The 27256-nt window shown below is 40.4% G+C and overlaps 1 protein-coding gene across 1 annotated transcript; it reads left to right on the top strand.

Moving 5' to 3' along the window:
- Positions 1-71: 71 nt before the first annotated feature.
- WDHD1 (WD repeat and HMG-box DNA binding protein 1) lies at positions 72-26918 on the top strand. The gene is made up of 26 exons (XM_032112983.1): positions 72-109; positions 1014-1106; positions 2057-2168; positions 4135-4286; positions 6258-6369; positions 6909-6959; positions 8067-8162; positions 9575-9667; positions 10582-10688; positions 11670-11805; positions 11968-12157; positions 12333-12523; positions 13121-13305; positions 14381-14622; positions 15131-15268; positions 16185-16341; positions 18020-18134; positions 19471-19602; positions 20096-20322; positions 21806-21936; positions 22596-22655; positions 23476-23519; positions 23658-23816; positions 24192-24331; positions 25323-25458; positions 26023-26918. The coding sequence occupies exons 2-26, from the start codon at positions 1030-1032 to the stop codon at positions 26221-26223; spliced, it is 3384 nt and encodes a 1127-aa protein (XP_031968874.1). The 5' UTR covers positions 72-109; positions 1014-1029; the 3' UTR covers positions 26224-26918.
- The last annotated feature ends 338 nt before the right edge of the window (positions 26919-27256 follow it).

The raw sequence follows: 27256 nt of genomic DNA, 5'->3' as shown, positions 1-27256 counted from the left end.
CTCGCCCGCCCCGGCCCCGCCCCGGCGCTGACGGCTCGGGCCCGGCCCCGCCGAGGGCGGAGCGGCGGCGGCGGGCGCGGGAAGGCTCGAACGGGTGGCGGGGCCGGCGGTGAGCGGCGGGAGGCAGGGAGAGGGAGGGACGGTGGCTACGGCCCCAGCGAGACCCCGCGGGCGGTGCGGGACCTTCCCGGAGCGGGGGCAGCCGGGGGGAATGGGGGTCCCTGCCGGGGTGCGGCGGGCGGCTCGTGTGGCCTGCCCTGGGATGGCCGAGGGACAGGCCCTGGCACGCCAGGCCCCTCCGGGCCTCGGTAACCCGGGCCCTCATCCCTGCGGTGTTCCCATCCCTATGTCCCCTATCCCCGTGTCCCCATCGCTACGGTGTCCCCATCTCCCATCCCCACGATATCCCCATCCGGAAATGTCACCATCCCTACAATGTCCCCATCTCCTATCCCCGTGACCTCATCACTGTGTCCCCATCACCACAGTGTCCCCATCTCCTGTCCCCGTGTCCCCATCCCCGCGATATCCCCGTCCCGCAATATCACCGTCCCTACAATGTCCCCGTTTCCTTTCCCCGTGACTTCATCGCCATGTCCCTCATCCCTACCATATCCAGTGTCCCCGACCCCGTGATTTCCCCATCTTCTATCCCCGTGTCTTTTTCCCGGTGTCCCCATCCCCGTGTCCCCCCCAGTCCCCATGTCCCCATCCCCGCAATGTCACCATCCCTACAGTGTCCCCATCTCCTGTCCCCGTGACCTCATCACTGTGTCCCCATCCCCACAGTGTCCCCCTCTCCCATCTCCGTGCTCCCCTCCCAGCAATGTCCCCGTTCCCATGTCCTCATCCCCACAGTGTCCCTATCTCCCATCCCCATGTCCCCATCCCTGCAGGTGGTTGAACAGGTGAATGTCCCAGCAGCTCTCAACTTATACCCCCATCTGATGTTCTTCCTGAAGTGTTTCCTTTTAATCAATGTTATTTCTCCTCTTTTTCCCCTCCATAAACAGACAGGTGGGAGTGAAGATGCCATCAACGCAGAAGCCAATGCGGTACGGCCACACCGACGGACACACCGATGTCTGCTTCGATGACACCGGCAGGTAACAGCCCCATTCCTAGAGACCGAGAGAGGGATGGGCTTGTTCCTGTCTGATGCCCTCCCAGGAGTCTGGTATTAGGAAAAATTTCGTCACTGAAAGAGTGGTCAGTCACTGGCACAGGCTACCCAGGGCAGTGGTGGAGTCCCCATCCCTGGAGGGATTTCAAAGCTGTGTGGATGTGGCACTTGGGGACATGGGTCGGTGGTGATCTTGGCGGTGCTGGGGGAATGGGTGGAGTCGATGATCTTAGAGGGCTTTTCCAATCTTAATGATTCTCTAAGTTTCTATATCAGCCATTGCTATGTGGGATACTGGGATGGATTTATGGCCTGGCATGGCCCAAGAAATTCTTTGGGTTTTGCTTGTGCTGAGAACTGGCTGTGTGACATATTTAGGTGCTCTGCATTTAGAAGTGATTGATTTATAACTTAAATGTAAGCATATATATATCCCCATGTATATATATATAGTAAGTTTTATATATATAAGAACTCTATATGCACATTTTATGAGAGTGACTTCATAGATTTTAGCAGAAATCAGTGTAGTGTGGGAGTAAATATGTTTATGCACTAAGAAATTAAAAATATAGTTAAAGGAATGCAGTATTGGGCTTGCTATCTTTTCATCTTTTCCTTGTGCTAGTTCTTGAATGTTGAAATATAAATGATGTATTTAGTATTACCTTTTTATAGATTAAAAGGTAAACAAAAAAAACCCCAAGCCCTCTCAAAATAAACTCAAAGGATACACCTTATATACTGGGTATGGTTAAAGTCCGTATTATTTTATTCCTTTCTTTAGTTCATTATCATTGCAAAGACTGTTCATAAGAGATGGTCTGGTAACAATCCCTTGAAAGCACAAAAAGCCTTGTTTGGCATTACAACCAAATGTTTAAAAAAGGATGCAGATTCCTGGATGTTAAGAAATCCTGTGTCTTTCCACAGCTGCATTGTAACTTGTGGCAGTGATGGCGATGTTAGGATTTGGGAAAACTTGGATGACGATGATCCAAAATCCATTAATGTGGGAGAAAAGGCCTACTCGTGTGCTCTGAAGGTATGGTTGTTAACACAGCTCCTCTCAGCTGTGGATTTTCCTACAGATTGTGGATTTGCCAGCTCAGGGATGCTGGTTCTGTGGGTAACATTAAACAAGAATTACCTCTGACAATTCATTGTACCCCATACACAATTGTAGAGGAATTACTCTGTATACTAAACTTTTGTAATGTTTTTTTCCCTCCTCCTCCTTCACGTTCAGTTGTATTAATTTCTGACTTTGATCTCCTTTCTGAGAAACAAACCCAGCAGATTAAGCTAATTATGCAGTGAACTTTTTTGGTTGTTCCAGTGTTTTCTCACCATGTGAGTTGCAAGAAGTTTCCCAGTATAGGATGTGATCATCAAGTATTAGGAAGAAAGCCAGGAGGTTCTTTTATGTGGGCTTGTGTTAAGGTCCAAGGAATTATAATCTGTATTAATCAAAACTTGTTTTCACAAAGTGAGTAATGGATTGATAACACTTTTTTTTTTAAACTGGTTGATGTTTCACTCTCAGAATCGTTACTTGGCCTAAAAGATGCCTCTGACCCAGTGTCCCCAAAGTGAGAAGAGGATTTATGTAATAGAAAATAATTATTTTTACTATGCATGTTCATGTATTTAGCTTGAGAATTGTCACATTATTTCCTTCATGTCCAGTTTTTGTTATATTGCATTAATAATAGTGGGCCTAAAATACTGTCTTTGTGGCATTTTTAGAAGAGAAGACTTCCAGAAGCCTACATCCGTTCTACAAATGTTGTGTATTTAACATGGCAGTGATAAAGGGAGATTTTTAAGTTGTTTTTCAACTACTTGTGGTTTTGGAGAGGAGTCTGAAGGAGGAAATTAATGAGTATTAACATATTTGTATTGCATTATAAGAATTATCATTTGAAATCCTATTCAGAGCTACTGCCTTAAGTGAATCCTCTTTCTTATGTCCCTTTTAACATACCTCATGTATCTCTTCCTCAATACCTGTATAATCTATTTTCATCATTGATTTTTAGAGTATTTTGCTGTTGATTTTCATCACATTACTTATCCTTTTGCAAACTGAGTGAGGTGACTTGAATGGGTTTTCTTAGCAAATCCGTGGCAGAGGCAGAAATTGCGAAAACTATTAAAGAATAGATGAGGAAAAATCCTGGGAAAAGTTGAAAAAGGTGCTTCTAGTTTTGAGGGATTTTTTTAAATTTTTAAACAGTGGGAGACTTAAATGTCAGGAAATCATTTTTCAAAAATTACTCTTCATTAATGAAATGTCATGAGGGACTGTTCTGAGATGTTGATGTAATCTGAGTAATAAATCTGATCTCTTTTTTTTTTTTTTATGTTGTTCACTACTGACTGCTGCTTTCTTTACCTTCAGGATTTTTACTATAATTTTAGACACCTTAACAAAAAACTCCAGCCACAATACTACCTTCCCCCCCCAAAATACACACAATAAAAACCAAAATAAGGCATTTCTTTATATTTATTTTAAAGTTTTACTGCTGTGTACAACTGAGAAGTACTGTAGTCACTCCAAGAGGTATTATTTTCCAAGCATGGGATAATTATTTCTTTTGTTTTGCACTTTTAAAAATCTGGATTAATTTTTAGTAAACTTCTGCTTTCTGTTTTCTGCAAAGAACTGAGCTATAGCTCATGAACTTCTCATCTTTCCCTGGTGGCATTTAACTGAGAATTCTAGTCCAAGGGTGCCCTCTCCTGATGCTGCAGCAGATGAATCTAAATAGCATGCAAGTTAGTTTGGTTAAAGTGATAGATTATAAAAGTTACTATTCTTGTCTGTATTTTTTGTGGGAAAAATATAAGTGAAAGAGTATTTCCCTTACTACTCTTATTGTCAGACCTTTATGGAATGAATAAAGTTAATCTGCCCAAATATTTGGGACATCAGAGCAGTATTTTTGTCCCTATGGCATAAATGTGTTTTAACTAACAGATTTTATGACTGATTTTGTTGTCAGAATGGAAGACTGATCACAGCAGTCTCCAACAACACTGTCCAGATCCACACATTTCCTGAGGGAGCTCCGGATGGGATCCTCACTCGTTTCACCATGCACGCGAACCACGTCACCTTTAGTCGTGATGGCACCAAAGTTGCTGCTGGATCCAGGTAATGTGGGCACCACGAGGAAAGGCACTGCTGCCCTTCAGAATCTGGAAACTTCCTCACAGGCTGGTTGTTACCAATGAGATCATGAGCCCACAAACCTCTGAGGGCTTTTTAAAGGATTGGAAAATGCCTTCGAGGGGGTGGAGGGGAAGAAAGGAATGAAAAGGAGTTTGGGAAACAATGCTCTGGGAGATACTTGATCCACCAAGTAGTTTTATATAGAAGTCTGGTGTTGCGAAATAATTTCTTTTCTTTGGGAGACTTGAGTGTTTTCAGCTCTCAGTCTGATGCACAAGTGTTCACCCTTCTGGATGTCTCCTCTCATTGAGGGTTTTGTCACTGGGGATGATGTCCTGACTGCTCAGGATCATGGAGCTGCAGATGAATGTGCACATCTAAAAGTTAGATTGGTTCTGATTTGTGTGAGAGCTTTGAGTCATTCTCTGGCATGAGCATCACCGATCTGCCAAACGACGACAGATGACACTTTCAAGACTTGCCTGAGGGGAATTTAATACGTAGTTTAGTTCTTTTCTTAGGGCAGCACGTGTGCTTTTACAGAATATACTCTAGTCCTTTAACAGAGAAGGTAAAAGAGCCAGCAGGCAATGGGTTTTTTGTGGGGTTTTTTCATGTATTTAAGGCTCAGGTGATTCTTAATTGGATCTGGTGAACTCTTTGGGCAGCCATAGCTAATTCAGGCTGTCTGCTTGCTTCTCTTCTGGAATTTTGCTCCACAGGGGAGATGGCAGAGATGTGCTTCCTGACTCCTCTCAGTGTGAATTGAACCAGAAAAGCATTTTGGATGAACATGCTGGACTGTGAACTCTGGCAGCAGCTCCACCAAAACTGGGAGGCTGGGCAGTAACCACTGTAATCACCAAATCTGACAGGGATCATGGCTTTGGGCCCTCTGCCAGTGCTTGTTTCTGAGGGAACAGCTCTGCCCCAGGATCTGACTTTGATTAGAGAGATTAGGCAGACAACAAACTCTTTGCTGTTTCTAAAACTTATATAACCCCCCAGTACTCCTGCAGCCTGGCTGGGGCTCCCACGTTTTTAGGAAAAAGAGCTCACAAGACTGTCAAGCCACCCCTCAGTGAGGTCTTGTGTGTCATACTGAAGGAGAATGGTGAAAGCCATGAAGTGAAGGAGTGCATCTGAGAAAAACTGCTTTTACTTGTCCCAGATTTCTCTGTTTTTACATGGAGTCTGCAAACTTCAGTTGTATATAAATTTAACATCCAACTGGCTGCCGAATTGCACATGAACTATATGAAAAGAATTAAAAATAATGGTTAACTCTATAGAATTAGATCATAAAATGAAATTTCTCTCTGGGGGTGTTGCATTGAGGTTTGAGAGGGAGTGGTACTGGAAGTTTGTCACAGGAGTTCTGTGTCTTAGGAATTACGATTGATATTTTGAGTTAAACTGCAGCAATGGCTGCAATTTTGGAAGGAGGAATAAAGTTGCAAAAATTCTCTTCTTGTATCTGATACACTAAATGGTCTTCAAAATCCAGTTAAAAAGTCACAAAATAAACTACTTGCACCATCTTTTTTTTTAAAGCCACATGACCAAGTAATTATAGTAATGAATATTGGTCCCACTCAGCAGATAGTTCCTGTTAAGTCATCAGCTCTCTGGTATCTGAGCAGAGATTTTTATTAGATCATGTAGAATATTGTGTTAAATGGGTATGTGGTCTGTGTGTGCATAGTATCTTCTTCAAAAAACAACCATATTTTATTAATTTTGACATGAACAAAAGTAATTTTCTGATAAAAATAGTCTGGCCTTACTTCTATTGTAACAAGCCTCAAGATTCTCATCTTTCATTACATCATATAGTGTTGAGAGCTGTAACTTTCCCAAAAGATATTTAATGCCCAATTCTTATTGCCATAAAAACACAGTTTGTCATTGTTACTAGCAATGTCAATAATTTTATGCCATTGTGATCTGCAGTGACTTTATGATCAAAGTTGTGGAGGTGACTGATAGCAGCAAGCAGAAAACATTCCGAGGACACGATGCTCCTGTTTTAAGCCTGTCTTTTGACCCCAAGGATGTTTACCTGGTAAAAAAACCCCTTTCTTGTTTACTTTCTGCTTTGAATCTCATTTTCCCTGGGGGAAAAAAATCAAAAATGTAGTTTTTTACCAAAAAAACCAACCAGTGACTGGGCAGATGAGAAGACTTCATTTCAGCTGACCTTGCTGATGATGGAGTGTGTCACAAGTTGTTGCCTCCCAGGAGGATTCAGTCTTTGCTTTACTACTCAGTTACTGTCTGTGTTCTTCTGGAATGTAATTTAGAGGAGAAAAGGTGCCTCACTAAAGAAATTTAATATTAATTTTGAGCCTCTTTGGCAAATAAATAGCTCACTTGAAGGATGAGAGTTTGTAATTACAGCAGCTTGGAGCTGAGGACCATTATCAAGATGACAGTATTGGAAAGTTTTAAGTCTTAAAGTGATTTAAACAGGGAGGCTTTCTTTTTAAAGCTGCCTATGTATCACATGTCTGTAGCATTGGTTATAGGGATTTTTTCCATTTTGTGGCATTAATTTCTCTATGTCTTTAATTATTAATTTGTTTACTCCATTCTCTTACCGAGGCCTCGGCAAGCTGTGACGGTTCCGTCAGAGTCTGGAACATTGCAGATCAGGTAAAGGCTGCCCTTTCCATGTGAAATCTTTCTTAAGAAATCCAGGATTTCACAGAGAAGGCTGGACTGAAATAACCCTCCTGGAGAAGGATTTTCCTTTTGGGAATGAAATCTAGCTACACTTCACAGAATAATTCTATCTACTTCTGGGAGAAATTCCAAAACCTTATTATGAAATGTTGCCTGGGTAGCTGTGTTTTGTTCTTCTTGTCTGTGAAATCCCTGATTCCTTCCGTTCATCTTTCCTAATTGGCCAACACTGTAAGTGCCAAGGACAAAATAAGGATAGCAACTGACATCAGATTCCTCATTTCAGAATTTCAGCTCATTGCTTTCAGGACTGAGGAATTTTGATTATAAGAAACAATTTATTAACTGTAGTAAACACATTTAGCTTCTGCTCTTAGAACTGTAAAGAACTTGAGATTTTCAGGTGAAGGCTTTAATAAGGCAGTTCTGCATATGGATATGGCATTAATTTTGCTAAATGCCATTGACTGAAATAAGAATCCCTGTGGAATTATTCCTGTAAGTACAGTTGAAAATACACCCTCCACACTTGTGGATTGCTACTTTTTCAAGACACAAGCCTAGTTGTGTGAAATCTCATGTTCCAGACTGACGGTGGGTGCCTTCTGGGGAAATTATACTGAGAATGTTCCAGGATTGGGGCAGTTTGATGCATGAATCTGTGCTGTGATTTGAGATTACAGCCATTCATTCTTTATACTGCTGGGACCATATTCAGGCTTCTGTGTGTCACCTTGGTGCAGTTGATCTGGGTTTGACAAATGCTTTTTGGCCGCATTTCTCTATAACCTAAAAATAGATGAGCTCATTTGTTCTGTACTTGATTAAAAATACATGTTCTGTGATCTTATTTCTGTTACAAGTACTTTTATTGTCATTAAAATAGTTTCAGGGCTACATTGACAAAGTATTTTTAAGGCAGTATGTACTACTGTATTTTGATGAAAGAGATTATTTCAGTTCAGATATATTTCTTCCTTTTGGTTTTTTTTTCCCCACCCTTTTCCTCTAAGAATTTGTACTAAACAGCAGATTTTTGCTGAGCTAGAAAGCTTATTTTTTAAAATTTGTTTTCAGACATGCACGACAAGCTGGCTGCTGCTGCAGAAATGTAATGATGTGATAAATGCTAAATCAATCTGCAGGCTTGCCTGGCAACCTGGCACTGGGAAGGTAAATGACTTTGTTTTATCACATCTTAATCCTTTTGCCTCTGAGTCCAACAGTAGAATTCAATCTGGGCAAGCCCGAATTGCACCTCCTAGCAGTAAGGAAAATATTTGGGGTGAAGTTCCCTTTTAGGAAACATAAAAAGCTGGAAATGGTTCCTTGTTTAAACTCCAGACTGTGTTTGGCAGGAGTCCAGCTGTCAGCCCAAACCAGCATTAAACAGTCTTGATGTGCTGAATAGGAAGGAACATTGTACACGAGGGAAGTAATCAAATTGCTCACAACAGAGCATCAAAGGAGTCCTGTCCTTCTCTGCTTTAAGTAAATATTGCCCTACTTGGTAAATATTTCCTCAGTAAGTTGCTGCCTTTCTTTTCACCTGAAGATCAAAGTTGCAGGAGGGTGTAGCCAGGTGGGGGTCGGTGTCTTCTCCCAGGTCACAAACGTCAGGACAAGAGGAAATGGCCTCAAGTTGCATCAGAGGAGGTTTAGATTGGATATTAGGAAAAATTTCTTCAGCAAAAGGGTTGTCAGACCTGGCACAGCTGCCCAGGGCAGTGGAGGAGTCCCCATCCCTGGAGGGATTTAAAAGTCCTGTGGATGTGGCACCTGGGGACATGGGTTAGTGGTGAAGATGACACTGTCAGGTTAATGGTTGGTCTTGATGCCCTTAGAGGTCTTTTCCAACCTAAGTGGTTCCATGATTCTCCAAAATCCCTGGCTGCTATGACAGTGTTATGTATCAATTTTCCATGGAACAGTGAATGTCACCCTCAGTACAAATTGTTTCAATATCCATATTGCATAAAAACAAATACTTCCCATTTTTAGGCTAATTCTTCACACACACATGCATTTGAAGTGTGAGCAGTTGTCTTGCTTCTCTTACAAAACAAATTGTTAGACTCCTAAAAAAAAAAATCCTAAAGAAATAAACAGCCAGTAACATTTCTGTAGTTTTATGAAGATAAAATGAGCTGGTTTAGGAATCAGCTTTTCAAATCAGATTTATTGAGAAATTGTAGCCTGATCAAAAGGAGTTTGGGGAGGGAGGGTAAAGAATCACCTAAGCCTTGTGCTCAGAGCATTGAAAACGATATGTGTGTGTGTGTGTGTCAGATGTTTGATAACTAAGAACTTCTAACCTTAGGGTGCAGTTTTCTGCCAGAAGGAAATGAAGATTACAGTAAAAACAGGCATGTTTTGCTCTGTTGCATGTGGGAAGCATTAAAGGACCTTGTAATTTAAATTACTTCAGCTTCCTCTCTCAGTTGGCATGGCTGGGATGTTAGAGAGCTGTTAAGTACTGAGGCAGTAACATCTGTGAGGCTTCTGAATGAAGGAGCTGTGCTGTTTGAATGTTCTGTTTGACAGGTAACTTGCTCTAAATTGTGTAATATTTTTCCTTTGAGCAGCTGCTGGCAGTTCCTGTAGATAAAGTTGTAGAACTGTTCAGAAGAGAAACCTGGGATAGTCAATTCGATCTGTCTGATGCCTCCATCACACAGGTAGGGGCAGGAGCGAGTGGCTTGTTAAATACTCTGTAATTTAAATGTTATTCTGCTAGAAATTGTCTTCTGCACAGTACCTCTCCCTTCCCTGACCCTCTTCTCTTGGTAATGATTGTTCACATTTTCTGTTTAATTTCTGATCCTGTTACTTTCTGTTGGAAAACAGGGCAGAGATGCTGAGTGATGTCAAACACCTTCATGTGGCTCTGATTCCCCTCTTTAATTTATAGTAACCCACCAGGTCTCTAAAGTCTCCTGGTGACTCACCCACTGCAGCTGAAGAACATCTGTTTTCACAAATTGCTCTAAATACAGAGCTTTTTAGAGAAAATGTCAGGAGTATTATTTCTGTACGGAGCAGAGATGTCAGTTGTTCACTTTATATTTTATTGAGCTGAAATTTAGTAGACATGACTGTGCCACCTTCTTTCTTTTGGCCTCACTATGTGCTTGCAAATCTTTGGGTTGAAGAGAACCACCTTCTAGTGTTATTAAGATGCAGAACACACAGCCTTGGATTTTAATTTATGGGACTGTATTAAGTTCAAAATAAATAAATCTACGTTTAGTGCTGAGTTTGCAAAATACACTGCTTCTTTTTGCATCTCTAGAATTGGGTTTTGTTTGGCCTCATGGCAGTGTTTAATGACAGAAGATGGATATTCTGAAACAAAAATAGGCGTGCTATCTTTAAAGAGTGTTTTTTTAAAGCAACCATTTTTGTAATAGTTTTTAAAGAAAAGGAGCTACCTATCCCCAGCCCATATACAGGAAGCTGGATATGGTTTGTTAAAGATGATGATTATTAATTTTTTTATTCCAGAATATCAGTCTGTTTTAAAATCCAGAACAGGAGTGCTGTGCATGCATTGGTCACTTTTATTATTATTTGTTTTATTTTTTTTCCTAAGCCCTTGAATGTTGTGGTCTGGTCTCCTTGTGGGCAGTTCCTGGCAGCTGGAAGTGTGGATGGGAATATAGTGGTGTGGAATGTGGAAACCCAGCAGTGCATAGAGAGGTATTCAGTGCTGTTCCATAAATCCCCAAGTTCATCTCTTTTACTTGAAATAGAATTTGATGTTCTTTCCTGTAAAACTTTTTTGTCCAAATGTAGAACTCTGCCTCCTGAAAAACCCTAATAAGATTTACAGGGTTTTGTGGTTTAACCTGTCAGGTAGCTTAGGGAAGGGACTTGAATGTGGATTTTGTTCAAATCCCAGAATCTGTCTTTCTGTGTATATCTGTTATTACTTTTGAATCTGATCATTGATTAAAGGATAGCTTTGATGGCAACAAATTTTCCTCACATCCCAGACCCCAAGATCATTGGCAGTAACATGTTTTCTAGAGGGAGAGGAAAATACAGGTCAGTCAGTCAGCCATCCATCCTCAGCTGTAAGCCAAAAAGGACAGACTGGCAAATTGCACTTTGGTTAATTAAAGCTCTTAAAAGACCCTAAATATCCCCCCAGTTAAAATCAAAGATGTTATTAAGTGAGGTAGAGAAGAAGAGAATTATCTAAATATTTTGGGTAAGAAACTTGATTGTAACTGTACTGTCTATGTTAAGAATTATGGACAGATTATGTAAATAATTAATGGGATGATTTTTTTGTGAGGATAAAGGGTAGAAAAGATAGAGGATTAATATATCAGTTTAGTACAAGAGAAACAAATAACTTTCTTTCTGTAACTGGATGGTTCCGGAATAAATGAGCGCTGAAGAATTCCTGTCTTTTCTACGTGTATCAGGATGCTGTTTTAAGAATATGATTCTGATTGATTTTTAAACCTTAAATGGTTTTCTTCATAGAAAAGGAAGACTTGCTCTATTTTTTGTAGCACTGTTTACTCTGAAGGTGACCTATTAATTGTCTTACTATGTGTAATTTCACTTTCTTACACTAGTGGATATGCCCACTTTTTGCAATAACTCTGGAGGGGAGGGTTCTGCCCTGACTGGCTTACTAAAAATCCATTATTTTCATATTCATTTTAGGATGAAGCATGAGAAAAAATACTCAATTTGTGGACTGGCATGGCACCCTAAATATAAGCAAATTGCTTACACAGACACTGAAGGAAACCTGGGGCTGTTGGAAAATATCGGTGATGTAGAGAAGCCAAATGACAAGGTGCTCAGTACCAGTGATTTCCTGAATTAATAACATTCTTTAGGTTATAAGTTATATGGAACATTCTGTTTCGTGCTTTGCAGGTTCCCTCTTGTGTGTTAATTTATTTCTTGAATTCCATGTCCAAAAGAAGTTTTGTGCTGATGGCTAATCTGTTTTTAGGCTGCCAGTGCAGTGGCCAAAGACTACAACGATCTGTTTGATGGAGATGATGATGATTTAAATGGGGATATGATTGAACCACCTTCTTCCCCAAAAACTGGAGATAATGAGGATGATGCTGATGACCTTATGCAACCCCCAGGCCATATAAGGCGGGCACTAATTGATGATGATGATGATAACTCACTAGGTACACTATGAACTTATTTTCCAGAGCTCTTTTACTGGGATGATCTTTTAGCACCCTCTACTCAGATATATTTTGCTTTGTTTTTCCAGAGAAATCTTGACTGTTTTAAATGTTTTTTAACCTATATTCTGCCATAATACTGTGTGTAAGATGTAAATTTTTTTTTCACTTCTAGATATTAGGTTGATAAAAGCTAGTTCTGGTCTTCTTGAAAAGGAGGATGATGGTGATGATCAGACTGGGGGCTTTTCAGCTTTGCCACCATCATCTACACAACAGCCTTTCTATGATGGGCCAATGCCAACCCCCAGGCAAAAGCCCTTCCAGTCTGGCTCCACTCCTGTGCATCTCATGCATCGATTCATGGTAAATCTGTGTGGTTATTTAGATTTAGATGCTTCTTTTATATTTAGTATTGTCCAGTTCGTGTTATGTTTTAATCTCATCCAATACTATTTTTTTTTAGTGTGTTACAGCTAAATAATGGAAAGTAGCTTTGTTTCCATGCAAGGACTCCATAATGTTTTGGTTTACATTTCAGTTGCTTTAGAAATAAATACTTGCCTTTAAGACAAAATCAAGCTATGCAGTTTGTACCTGTGCTACTGAATTCTTGCAAATTCATTTAAAAATTCTTTTTTAGTCAGAACTGTGGGTATTTTTGTGCTGTTAAGGCTTGTATGTTAATAATTCACTATTTCTTTCTGTCTGCAAGTTCTTCACATTTGATTTGGTAAGGAGAAAGATGGGTGAGCAATGAGGGTGAAACTTTCTGTTTTAGGAAATCACTGTTTTAGGAATCACGAGTCCTGATTACACAGGTCTTCAGTCTTCCTGCAGCCTCCCACCCAGTCTTGTTTCAGATAAAATAATTACAGCAGGCTGCTTTAGGGCAGTATATCTGATGGATTTATGGCATTTGATTTGATGGTTTTTTTGGGTGTGTGTGGTTCCTTTTGCCAGGTGTGGAATTCAGTTGGAATCATTCGCTGCTACAACGATGAGCAGGACAATGCCATAGACATTGAATTCCATGACACCTCTGTGCATCACGCCACACACCTCCCCAACTCCCTGGGCCACACCATGGCTGACCTCTCCACTGAAGCCATTTTGCTGGCCTGTGAGACTACAGAGGAACTTGCAAGGTAAGTCATGGCCTTGCTCTGCAAAACCCATAATAGGGAGCTGCTTTTAACTTGTTTCAAATATTTCGACTTTTATTTTCAGCTTCTATCAATTTTGAGCTTTTTGGGTTTTGATCGTGCTTTTTATTTATGGGACCACTTTCGAGGAGGATTTTAGCTTCCACCTACTTGAAGACTTCAGGAGTATTAAAAAAATGTAATTTGTTTCCTGAGAATTTCTTTTAAATTCCTTTTTCAAATGTATATATAATGGAAACTTCACACATTGCAGGCTCAAAGGGAATTGTAAACATGAAAAATAGTTTTTCAGTCTGTTCAGATCAAAGATCAATCATAAGGGGTCAGCTATTTCTTTTCACACTGTTGCTAAGGAGACATTTGGAGATACCCAGAAGAATTTCAAGTGTGAAGAACACAAGTTTATGAAAACCACAGAAAGATTTAAGCAGCTGGGCCAGCTAAACTCTGTTCTTGCATTTAAGAACAATTTCAACAATATTTTATTGTTGGTTTCTGTGGAAATATCTTGAAGAAAGCTTTCTTCTTATTTTCACACATACAGCCTTGTGGTAAGTTGAAAAGCACCCTTTAAAGTATTATTTGTTATATATTGGTTGTCTGACTTTGGAAGTGTCAATGTTTTTCTCAATGGAAATTGATAATCTGTCAAAAGGCATGATGTCTGTGGACTGGTTATAGGCAGTTTTCAATTATTAAGAACTGAAGCTTTTAATATTTTTTCCCTTTGAAAGATAGCATAATATGGCAGACTTCTAATGAGGACTGATATTCAGGGTGCCAAGAAGGACGTTTACCTGCTTCCATCTAAAAAATCAGACCTACAGTTGTGTCTGCTTCAGGCTTTAGTCTTTAGATATGCAGTGCTGGAAGTCAAGCTGGCTCTTCAGTTCCTGAGTAATAAGAGCAACACCTTTGCAAATGACTGCTTGAAATTTGTAGTCCCATCTGTAGTTCCGTCAGAGATGTCTGATAAAAATGTAATATACCAGTGTATTTTCAGGTATTGTATTTACTTCATGTTGAGATGTCTGATGGCTCTTTGTCTCTGCCTTAGCAAGCTCCACTGCATCCATTTTGGCTCCTGGGATGCCAACAAGGAGTGGACTGTGGATATGCCAAAGGATGAAGAGATTGAAGCCATCTGTCTAGGTCAGGGCTGGGCTGCCTGTGCTACCACTGCCCTGCTGGTCCGTGTGTTCACAGTTGGAGGAGTTCAGAAAGAGATCTTCAGTCTCCCAGGCCCAGTGGTGTCCATGGCAGGACACGGAGAGCAGCTGATGATTGTTTATCACAGAGGTAGTTTTCTCCCTTTTGTCTTTTTGTGAACTGAGGTTGTTTTCAATCCTCATCTCTCACTGGCTTTGCACACTGGTTAATTTGTTTGTAATCACCAGAGTGTGTTTTCTTCTTCTTTTCTTCGTGGTGTTTTTCTCCTTTTTATTTTCTGGGTGATGCTTTTACAAGCACATCCATCATGATCCACGGACCTGTGACTTCTGACAGCAGAGCCTATGTTTGATATTGGGATGCTGAGATTAAACTGTGGGGAAGGGAAGAATTTTGCAACAGTGAAATTAATAGATTAAACTTGTGTTTCACATGGGCCAGAAGGAATTACTACAGAAAATTAAGGAAGCTCTCGTTATGCACACCTTGTGTGTCCAAAATATCAAATAGTTGTGTGTCTGACAGTGGTATCCATGGATAACGCTGCATTAGAATTAATTTTTGATTCAAAACTAATTTAGCCAAGAGCCAAGGCAATTCTGTTTTCTAATGAAGGCATTGAACAACTTCTTCCTAGGTACTGGGTTTGATGGGGACCAGTGCCTCGGGGTCCAGCTGATGGAGCTAGGAACGAAGAAAAAACAAATTTTGCATGGAGACCCTCTTTCTCTTACAAGGAAATCCTATTTGGTGTGGGTTGGATTCTCTGCAGAAGGTATGAAATACCTGCATGAGAGGTTGAGAAGTACTGACACTGTTGGGAGGATTACAGGAAAGCTGGAGAGGGACTTTGGACAAGGCAAGGGGGAATGGCTTCACACTGCCAGAAGTCAGGGTTAGATGGGATGTTGGGAAGAAATTCTTGCCTGTGAGGGTGGGTAGGCCCTGGCACAGGGTGCCCAGAGAAGCTGTGGCTGCCCCTGGATCCCTGGAAGGTTGGATGGGGCTTGGAGCAGCCTGGGATAGTGGAAGGTGTCCCTGCCCATGGCAGGGGTTGGAATGAGATGATCTTTAAGGTCCTTCCAACCCAAACCATCCTGTTATTCTGTGGAGGAGTTTGGGTAATTTAATGCCCTTTGAATAATGTTGATCTTGGGACTTGCACTTTTTCTTCCAATCTCCTCTACATTAAAAAAAATTCTATTTTTCAATTCTTTCAATGTATTTGTCAGAAATCTTTAATATTTTCTCACTCAAATGTTATCAGAACTTGTTCTCTCCTGATTGGTTTTCCTGCTCAGCCAAAAGAAATAAACTGTTAGTACACCATAAGAGCTCCCTGACTCCCAGAGTTGGTACCTTGGGAGGACCTTTTATCATAAACATAAAAAGTAATTGTATAATAGCTGATTTCCTTTGGGAATCTGCCCAAGCAGTATAAATTCGATTTCTCCATAAAACGCTTTAACTTTGAACTTGTCAGTTAACCACCAGTGGTGTTGGCTGACAGAAGGTGGCGCATCTTTCCAAGGAAACTGTCTTTTCCCACCTAATTTGTGCAGTGTTTGGGAGAGAGGATGTTGTATCTGAAATATGTAAACCATCGTTTCCCAGCTGTATCCAGTACTTCCATCTTGCTGGGTTGTAATTTGCTGCCTGTCAGAGGAAATGTTCTCATTTATAACAAACAGGTACCCCTTGTTACGTGGATTCCGAGGGAATCGTGCGCATGCTGAACCGAGGACTTGGGAACACTTGGATCCCAGTGTGCAACACCAGAGAGCATTGCAAAGGGAAATATGACCATTATTGGGTCGTTGGCATCCATGAAAACCCCCAGCAGCTCAGGTCAGATAATTCTCAAGGAAATGCTTTGTTTGTCTTCGTTTCCAATCCCAGAAAATCCCTTTCCAATCCATTTTTTACAGTGAGAAACTGCAAACTTCAGTTTGTGCTGAAACAGGTGGCTGGTAAATATGCACAGCAAATGGTAACTCCCTAAATATAATTCTGCATGGAGGATTCATTACTGAACTGGTTTTGAGTGACTCATTAGAGTTTTATAATTTGTAGCTGATTAATTGTGGCTCTTTGCCTTGTCTCGGGGGTGTGTGCTCTTTATTGACACCTTCATAAAACTGTATTTTGCTAGAGAAACTTCCTAAAGTTATGGTGGCTGTTAGAAATCTGCTTCTGCTTTTGATGATTTGGGGTTCTTTTCTTTTTTTTTTTTTTCCAAGTTTTTGCGGTTCTTGGTAGATTCTTCCCCCACTGTGTTTTCCCCTTTTGTGTCTCTGAAAAGAATCAAATCCTATAACTAATCTGCATCATTAGATAAATCAGAGCTGTCTGTTATTATATTAATATTTAAACTGTGGTCTTGAAGAACCATTTTGGATGTAAAATTGCTCAAATATGTAGCTGAAAGTTAACAATTTCTTTATAAAAAGTGGTACTAGTGTGTCTAAATAACTGTTTCTCTTTAGTGTGACATGCATGCTGGACATTTTGTTGCTAAGCTTTATTTGTAGCCCTTTTTGTTCAGTGGTCATTTTCCTACCAGGGCAGAATCATCAGCTTACGTATTTTACTGAAATTTAGACTCTCTTACTTCAGTAATCGTGGACAATTGTAGAGTTTGGTGGGAGACTGCATTTTATTTAAACTTATGTGACATTCTTCATAATTCTCTGCTTGTTTGGAATAAGGGAAATAATTCGATGTCTCTCTTAAATGTCGCTTCCCTGCCTTGTTTCTTCCTCCAAATCATTATGTTGGCCTCCAGAAAATTCACCAAAAATGTGCAGGACACATCACATTGATAAGCTGGTCAACTGTGGGTCTCTCATCCTGAGTTTTTCTTCTACTTTGAGAAAGACAGTGCTGCTCTCTGAATTGCAAAGAACATTTTCCTCAAACCAGCAGTAGAATGAAGATAAGGAGGGGGGAGGGTTGTTGTAGAAACACCACATGCCTTAATTAAGAGATAGCCAGAACACTAATGCTTCCTGTTCTTTTTTTCCCAAGTCTCTGAAACAGCAGCTTAGAAACCCAGATGTTTTTGTCAGTGCTGCATTGGTGCTGCAGGAAATACAGCTCTTCCCCAGTCAATGGTTTGCTTAAGTGATTGTTACCAGAAACTACTCCTTTAAATATAATGAAACAATAAGTGTGCTCCTTCTGTTGCTCAGTGGTTTCTGATTTTAACATACTGCATTTACGTTTTGTAACAGCTCTTAAATCAAACATTATGTGAGATCGAGATCAGAGTGTGTTACGTGCTGCATTTGGAGTTTAAAGTGTGAACAAGAGCAGCGTGTGCCTTGCTGGTTTTGAAATCTTTTCTTGCTTGCCATGTACAGATAACCCTTTGTCATGCAATCTTACACATTGCTGTATTTAAGCCAGTCATTTAATTACTGCTTTCCAAAGGACAAATCCTCTTAAAGTATCTTGCTGCTTAGGACACGTGGTTTAGATGGGGAACATCTGGTGACTGGAGGTGTGTTTTGTTTCCTGTGCACAGGTGTATTCCTTGTAAAGGAGCCCGGTTCCCTCCCACCCTGCCACGACCTGCTGTAGCCATTCTGTCTTTTAAACTTCCTTATTGTCAAGTTGCAACAGAGAAGGGACAGATGGAGGTATGGAATGGTGTGGAGTCCACAGCTGAGAGTCTCAGGTGTCCCTGTAGTGGGGATTATACAAGACTCCTATTAATCACCTCTGCTGTGAAAGAGGATAGTGCAAACCCTGAGTAAAACAGGTGGCCAAGGGGGTTGTTCGGGTTCAGTGTTTTGTGTAGCTTTTCTGGTTTGGTTCACAACTGTTTCTAGAAGAACACAAAATGAAACTGGCAGAGCTGATGCAAAGTTGTATTTACACATGATCCGTTTCTGACCAGTGAAGTCTTTCTCACTCTCATTTTTTTAGTGGGTTGTGATACCAGATTTTGGGATCCCAGTCAAGCCGCCCTTGAAAATGTCTGGTTTTTACTATTTTAGGCATAACAAAATTTTTGGAAGATATACTAAGTATTCAAATTCATAATCACTGAAAACACAGGTCTTCTGGCTTGGCTTATTTAGAGGCTGGTAGAAGCAAGATGTGCCTGTGGACAACTTCTAGAAAAATAACTGTATTTATTCTTCAGTTTTTATTGGTTTAAGTATTTCAAACTTGTGCTCCTCAGCTGTAATGCACAAAAGAGAAATGAACATAAAATTCTAACCTCAGCCTTTGAACAGTTTAGTGCTATTTGAAATTTATTCTCTTTGATAGAAGTATAGATTAAAATTTTCAATAGTAAACACACTGTCGTTTTTAATGAATTCTCCTTCATTTGTTTAAGTCTTTTGTTCTTTATCTGATAGAGTATGTTTTCCATTCCTCCCTCCACCCAAAATAATGGGATGAGAATGCCAGGAACTGTTAATTTGCCTTGAGGGAATATGTGTAGGTAAAGAAAAGTTATTCTAATGCATCTGATGAAAACATACTGGTTCTAAATAAGTTTATAATTATTTTGAACAAGGCTAGCCTGGTCTAATAGCCATACTTGCATTATATTTTCTGTTTATGTGTCTCACAGGTAAACTCCTAAGTTTACTGAATTATTCTGGAATACCTCCAGTTTGCTGTGGGACAGCAGATAAAATAATCAACTTGTTCTACAATTCTCTGTCCTGATAGTATAATGCTGAACATGTAGGTCTCATCCTGCTGCAAGCCTGTAATATAAATGGAATTCAACATTTATGGCAGCTGTTTGGATCAGTTTGTATAAGTGTGGTTGTTATCCATCTTTCCCTTGGTAGGCATTGACTTTAGGAAGAATTGTCTACCCCTCACCCTCATTATCAGAGGAAAGGAACATTTAAGAATAAGTTGATAAAATACACTGTAAATTGTTAGGCATTGTGTTATGCACTGGTTTTTCCCCTCTGAATTCCTGCATGCATCCTTCTCCCTTTTTTTCAGGAACAGTACTGGCGTTCTGTTGTATTTCACAACCACATGGATTACTTGTCAAAAAATGGCTATGAATTTGATGAAAATGCTAAAAATCAGGCAGTGAAAGAACAGCAGGAACTTCTAATGAAGCTGTTTGCTGTAAGTACAAACACATAATAGAAAGAATCCCTGAGACTTTATCCCTGAGACTGGAGTTCCTAAAGGCCGGAATGGACGGGGCTTGGAGCAACCTGGGATAGTGGAAGGTGTCCCTGCCCATGGCAGGGGGCTGGAATGAGGTGAACTTTAAGGTCCCTTTCAACCCAAACCATCCTGTGATTCTCTAATTTATTTGTAGATGTCATCTGATGTAAATGCTGATGTGATTCCTCTTATTAGGAGTCTGGCTAGTGATTGGCAATCCAGCCAGTTCAGACTCTGATAAAAAGTGGGCTGCAGTTAATCTTTTTATCAGTGTGAAGGGTGGGGGGAAGAAGGAAACAAAAAAGCTTTTCCTTTGCTCTGTAGCTCATGACTTTTGGTGGCTTGTCTTTATTCATTCACTCCACCAAGACCTTGATATTCTACTCCTGGAGTCTTGAGGGAGCTGTGGAATTGAGGTGTGTGACTCCCCAGGCTTCTTCTCTTGCAGCTTTCCTGTAAGCTGGAGCGTGAGTTCCGCTGTGTGGAGCTGGCTGACCTCATGACCCACAACGTGGTGAATTTGGCCATCAAATACGCCTCCCGCTCCCGCAGGCTGAACTTAGCCCAGCGCCTCAGTGAGATGGCTGTGGAAAAAGCCTCTGAGCTGGCAGCAGCACAGGAAGATGAGGAGGAGGAGGAGGAAGAAGAGGATTTCCGAAAACACTCGAACGCTGGGTAACGCAAATTTCTGTGGCTAAAAAACTGGGATGGTTTTTACTGCTCTGTTAATGTTTGATGCACTTCTCTGGCCCACAGTTTGCAGGGTATTTGTGGTGAAGTGATGGTTTGTGCTGCTCTGCTTGTAAATGGTACTTGTAAAATGGTACATCCTTGTTGGTGTTTTGTGAGGACTCATTAGTCCCAGAATACCAACACAGAGGGAAATATCTCCACTCCTTGCTTTCTGTGTGCCTGTGTCCAACAGCCTCAGAGCCAAAGCAGGCTCAATACCAAGTTGCTGTGACTGGAATTTTTTCTTCCCACCTTTCCCTGCCTTTGGTTCCTTCCCACCTATTTTTTTTTTCCCTCTTTGTCTCAGTCTCTCAATCTTGATTCATTCCACCTGTCTTAAAATTCTATTTTTCTTCACCCATCCCTTTTCTTCAATATCCCATCTCAGTCTATTTTACTTAGTCTTATTCCTTCCTCACTAATCCCAGCTCTTCAAAGCTATGGAACATTCTACAGGCTGGCTCTGCATTCTTTTTCTCTCTGTATCTGTGCTATCAACCTTTCCTCTCCTACCTGCATCTGGTTTGTAAAACATGATGAGGCAAAAGGTGTGTGTGTGTGTGTGTGTGTGTTTTGGTGATTTTTTTAAAAATTGTCATGGGGTTTTTAACATATTTAAATTTATAATAATAATATATATTTATATTCATTTATGTCATATTGTTGGAAGCAATGTCTTCCTATAGAAATTTTATGTATGAAATTTGGGACTTATTTAAGCAAGAGGAAGTGATAAGTCCCTGAACTTTTCTGTAGTCTTTTCCCTTGTTCTTCTGTGTGAAATTGCACAGTCAAAGCTCATTTCTAAATGCTCTGGCTTGTTCTTCTGGCTCAGGTGTGGAAGCTGTAATCCCATGCCTGCAACTTCAACCACTCTGGGGGTTAAAATCCATCACAAACACTATGTTGTTCTTAGTGCCAGAGTAATCTAATACTGACTGTTTTGCTTGAAAGAAATGAGCCTTTTGTTTATGTATATTATACAGATTTTGGTAACTGATAAATTTTAGGAGAAAAGTGCAAGAATTGTACATCCTACTATACTGGGAATTTAGAGAATAATCAGATTAAGTGTTAAAACTTGATACCTTCAGTATGAAATTATATATCCGTGTTACCACCTGTGTGTATATTCATGGATGCAGAAAATTAATCTGATGATACTGGAGGTATATGTGTTTACATGGAGATTACAGAAGATCTTTAATATTTGCATTTGTATTTGTTGCAAAGTGTTCTGGTAATAAAGTTACGGAGTGGTTAATGAATCTTTAATCATCACAGTTTAATCAAGGTATAATGCACATAAATGCCAGTGTTACTGTTCTTATTGCCTAAATTAGGTAAGTAAGCTTGCTCTCTGTTGTTTCAGTTTTCTTTCTGAACTTGGTGACCACTTCCTTTCTGCTGAATTCCTTCCTTTTAGCTACAGCAGCTCTGCCACGGAGCGGAGTCGGCTGCCAGGCAGGAATGTTCAGCAGGACCAAGAAGTGGAAGATGCTGAAGAAACTGATGCCTATGAGGAAGCAGAAGAAACCCCAGAAGTGCATCAAGAGAGTAAGAAAAATATATTCTGTGAATAGACTGGAAGTTATCCAGATAACTTTTGCAGACTTAATAAGGAATTAAGTGGCTCCATATTCCAGCCTGTGCCTGCAGTTGCTGCAGAGAAACAAGTTTGCTGTGTGTCATCTGCTGTGTCACAGCTGTGTGTGCATTGTACTCAGTAGCCATTAGAGGGGCCCTGGGGGACTTTTTCCTGTTGCCTGATTATATTCTTAAAGGACTGGCTCACCTTCTAATCAGTTACTTTGGTTTCAGCTCCAATCTTGCAGGAGTTGGATTGACAGATGTGTAGTTTGCTGGGCGTACTTTAAGAAATAAACTTAAGGTTTAAGGAATAAATTTGCAACTCTAAATCTAGGTAGAGGTGACAGATAGTTTTGGAGAAGTGTTTGTACTGTCTGAAAATGAAAAGTCATGCTTTAAAATAGAGATAATTTTACTGTAATTGTGGAATCACAGAATGATTTGGGTTGGAAGGGACCTTAAAGATCATCCAGTTGCAGCCCTGCTGCCAAGGGCACAGACACCTTCTACTAGACCAGGTTGCTCCAAGCCCCATCCTTCCTTACTCCTCTGTTTGGTTTGCGTTTTTTTAAAAGAAATTATGCTTCAATATTTTATTGCACTTAAATATGTACTCCTTTTTTCAGAAGAGCCAAATCCTTCCTCCAAAGGTGTCATTTCACCAGAGGTGACTGCTCCAAAGTCTGGTGAGTAAATTGTTTATTCCAGGATAAAAGGATGACACCTTTGTCATTCTTCACAATATCTGCTCCTGGTTTTTATCCTCTGTCCTCCCATTACTTCTTAAATTTAGTGCATAACAGTGTTGTCAAATGGTAAATTCACAGATTCATGGGATGGCTTGGATTGGAAGAGACCTTAAAGCTCATCTCATTCCAACCCCCTGCCATGGGCAGGGACACCTTCCACTAGCCCAGGTTGCTCCAAGCCCTGTCCAGCCTGGCCTGGTCACACTGATTGTTGTTCTCACATTTTTAAGAGGTTCCCTATTCCTGTCTTCATTACCCAATGATATTCCATAACACTACTCTGATTGCCTTAGCTGTGCCAAATGCTGAATCAGTGCCTGCCTGGCTATGCCATGAAGACATTCTTTGGGACAAGGGAAAAATGAGAACAGTGATCAGTGGATTTTGTTTCACTAATCACAGGCACGTTTATTACTTGCATGGCAGAGTGAGTAATCCTGATGCAGAACTGTGAGTGTGGGCAGGCAGGGGCAGAATGTGACCTCCAGCAACCTGCCAACCCTTGAGCAAGAATAATAGGAGTGGAAACGGATTTGGGAGTGGAGGAAGTACTGGGTCTTCCTCTGGATTTGTATTTTAAACTGTTGGTCCTGTGTGGCATTTCTGATAACTAAGAATAGCTGAGCACATACAGCATAACCTTCATGGGATTATTAAAGTGTCTTTCTACTCATCTAAAATGTGCACATTGCTTCAAAGATTTAAATATATGTGAGAGCACACATTTTTACCTTCTTTTTTCTCTCCTCTGAAATAGCTCTGGTTGCATCCAGCAGCCGAGGACGAGTGAATCCATTTAAGGTAAGAATTTTGCAGCTGGGTCGATTGTGATGCTCTGAAAATCACAACAGATTCTGTCTGAAGTTTCCAATATAACAGCTACCTTGGAGGAGAACATGACAGAAAATAAATAAAACACCTATTTATTTGTTTTGCTAGGTGACATCAAGCAAAAAGGACCCAGTGGTCCCCTCAGGAAATGTTTTAGACAATATGACCAAATACTCAAAGAAAACATCTTTGTCTGGCAGCAGAGCTGGAAACAAGCAGAACCCTCCAGTTATAAAGCCTCTGACACCCAAACCCAAGACCAAGCAGGTAATGTTTGTAGTCTTTCTTGCATCATTTCAGTGAGGAAAGAACAAAAAATTGAATTTTACCAGATTTTATCAAGTATGAGTAAAGCAGCTTAGACGGCAGAATTCATTTAAGCACAGTGCAAAACCTATGAGAGCACATGAAACAGCAGAAAAAAAAATCAATTGTAGAAATTACTTTCTGTACTGAGCCTTGTGCTTTTATTTTAAATAGTGTAAACACTGCTGTGCTGAAATTGGCTGGATTAGATGCTCTATTAATGCAAGTGATTATTATGTCTTTAGGAAAGGCTTGGGGTTTGTTAGTCTACGTGGTACATATTGTCTGAGAGTGAGGTGTTTCTACCTTTTTCTTTCTTCTTCTCCATTTCTGTAGGCTTTAGCAGCCTCCTTCTTCCAGCCTCGCACACCTATAACTAATCCTGCTGAAAAAACAGTGGAAGAAAGAGAAGAAAAAGCAGAAAATGAGTCCCAAGAAGCCAAAGTCACTGCACAGGAAAACACTGAAAACAGAAGGTGAGAGACACTTGCATCTCAATGCCATACTCCAATTTTGATAGACATGCAAGTCCAGAACTTATTTTATTTCTGAAGATGTTGGACTGGCCAAAGAAATACAACATGAAGATTGAAGTTTAGCTCACAAGTTGTCATATTTGTGAACCCACTTCAGAAATGTGGGAGTGAGTACTAAATGAGCAATTCAAAATATAATTCTGGGGCTCTAAGCAATGGTTTTTGCCTTGATACTACTTGTAATGACCTTTGATAAATGAAACCATGCTGCTGTGTCAGTTCCAAGTATAGGAAATACTGAAAGTTTAAACATCTCTAGAAAATCTCAGAGTCTCAAAACTAAGGGTCTTATGTGAAAGAGTAAAAGCTTTATTTTGGTGGGCTTTTTAAAAGAGAAGGTCAACAAAAACTTCAATCACCTGAGGAGCTCATCTCTTCCTAGCTAAGGGTCTAATCTGTCTTGTTCCTGGGAAGCAGATGTATTTCCCAACAATCCCAATCCTCATGAAACCTGCATTATTACAATCATGTTTCATTTAGGCTTCATTTAGCCTGAGGAAGATGAAGGTAATTATTGCTCATTTGGACTGGCATTCTTTTCATTAACCTTTACAGATAATATTCTACAACAAGTGGCAAAGAGAGCTGTGAGAAGAATGAGCTGAGATGTGCTAATGAATGTGCTCTATTTTTAGGTTGAAGGGACCCTTTCAGAAAGGAAGAGAACCATTATGCTTTGTCATTCTAAAACTGGAATGTTCATCTCCATATATGTATCTCACAGTTTTAATAAAAATGCTTGACTTAGCCTGGCCTTGTCAGCATGTTCCCTGAGCATCCTGCAGTGGGAGACAGGAGGCTGCTGACTTGAGAGGTCTTGTCTTCTGAGAACAAAAAAGCCCAGTTAGGTGCTGTTCAGAAATGTTGCTTTGGGAAGATATGGTTTTCCTGTAATCTTCTTAACCAGACAATTTTTGTGTGTTTGCTTTAGACCAAAGACAGGTTTCCAGATGTGGCTAGAAGAGAACAGAGCAAACATTTTGACAGATAATCCTGATCTGAACGAAGCAGAAGTAATAAAAGAAGGCATGAGTCGATTTAGAATGCTGACATCAGAGGAAAGGATGGTAAAAAAAGATTCTCTAATTGTGGGGGTTTGATAATTCTTTCCCTCCAGTGAATCCCTGGGTTATTTTCAGTTAGGAATTTTTTCTTTAAATTCCACTCTTGTCCATCTTCATGGATTTCAGTTTAGAATTGTGCTTTGATCTATGACATATAATTTATTAAAATATAAACTGAATTATAAGCAATATCAGAAAGCAGCTTTTCCGAAGTGAGGCTTTTGAGAGGAATCAATGAACAAATAACAAAAGAGAAAGGAACGAGTTTAAGGTCACATAGCCAGGCTTAATTCACTGGGGCTTAAATTTGTTCTAATTTAACTTGTTGGGCCTTTTGGGGTTTCTCTTTTCTCCAGAAAGACAATTAAGATCTTCAATTTCATATACAGTTTCAAAAGAAGGACAATGTTGTTAGAAGACAAGAAAGTGAGGAAATAGTTCCTTACTTAATCCTTATTAGTTCTTCACAGGAATTATTTCAGTACCTTAAAATCAGAGTAATAGGGTGTATAAAACAAAGTGGTGAGTTTTGTGGCCTAATTTGTAGTTTTCTGTTCTCCTTCAAAGGTGTGGACTGAGAAAGCAAGAGGAGGAAGAGTCAGTGACTCAACAGAAGACAAAAAGCGAAAGCGTCCTGCAGCTGAGGAAGATGAAGTGAAAAAGAGCCAGGAGCAGAAATCCGAGGACACAAACGTATCCAAAAAATCCAAGCCTTTAGATCAATCCACAAACAACAGATTGTCAGCTTTTGCCTTCAAGCAGAGCTGAATGAAGTGGTGCCTTCTCAGTGTCTGTGTTCTGAGAGCATTCATGGAAGGAGTTCCTCTGTGTTGAGGAATTGGCTGCCATGCTCGAAGAGCACTGGCAAAAAGAGTGCCTGGCTCCAAACAGTCTGTTAGAAAGTGTTTTCTTAGCAAGTTTTGAGAGAAATGTTGAATCCCCTCTCACAGTCTTTTACAAGTTACTGCTCATGGGCCTGTTCCCTGGCAGCACAGTCCTGAGCAGTGCTGTGTAGCTGTGGTACACGCTGTGTGCCTTGGTACTGGTGATACTGAGTGCTAAATGCACATTAATCCTTCTGGGGAGGGTGAACTATGTTCAAAATCTGCCCTGTGATTTGAGAGAGGCAAAATAATGGCTTCACTACCATTCCTACTGCCTGTGAGAGTAGGACACTCAAGGAAATGGGTGAGAGGGGGAGAAAGGTGAACACCAGCAACATGTGAAGCTGCATTTTCAACATCTGTGGCAGTGATGTGGGCAGGGATAGAAAACCAGAGCAGAGGCTGAGTTAGGAAGGTCAGGTGTGCAAAGCCAAGCCACTCCAGACTGTGCAGAGGTGCTTTCCCAATCCGTGTCTCAGCAGGGTCCAGAAAGTGCTCAGAACTTGTAACGTTTCTAATGTTTGTTTCTGTAATGTTTGTTTCTTTAAATAAAATGTGGCTGTTTCTTTGTTTAAGGTGCTGGAGTCCCCTTTGCAGTTGTAATTAAGGGAAACAGATTTCTACCTACCAGCCCTAAGGCAGTCAGTTGTTTTTACCCTGCTCTGGAGACAGGGCATCATGTCTAATAAATGTATTTGAAGCAAACTCAAATTTTGAAAGGTTTTCTAAGATCAGTTAAAATAATGTAACATTTTAGCATGACAGCTGAGACTGAAGAGTTCTCAAATTCTTTTTTTTTTCCTGTGTTTGCACATCCTTTCATTGTTTTCTTTTTTAATTCCTCTTCATACTGGCACAGAGAAGCCGTGGCTGTCCCATCCCTGAAAGTGTCCAAGGCCAGGTTGGACAGGGCTTGG

Source organism: Corvus moneduloides, chromosome 6, assembly GCF_009650955.1.
Source record: "Corvus moneduloides isolate bCorMon1 chromosome 6, bCorMon1.pri, whole genome shotgun sequence".
NCBI classification, from domain to species: Eukaryota; Metazoa; Chordata; class Aves; order Passeriformes; family Corvidae; genus Corvus; species Corvus moneduloides.
Note: the sequence above shows the minus strand (reverse complement) of the source record. Positions and strands in the feature narration are given on the sequence as shown.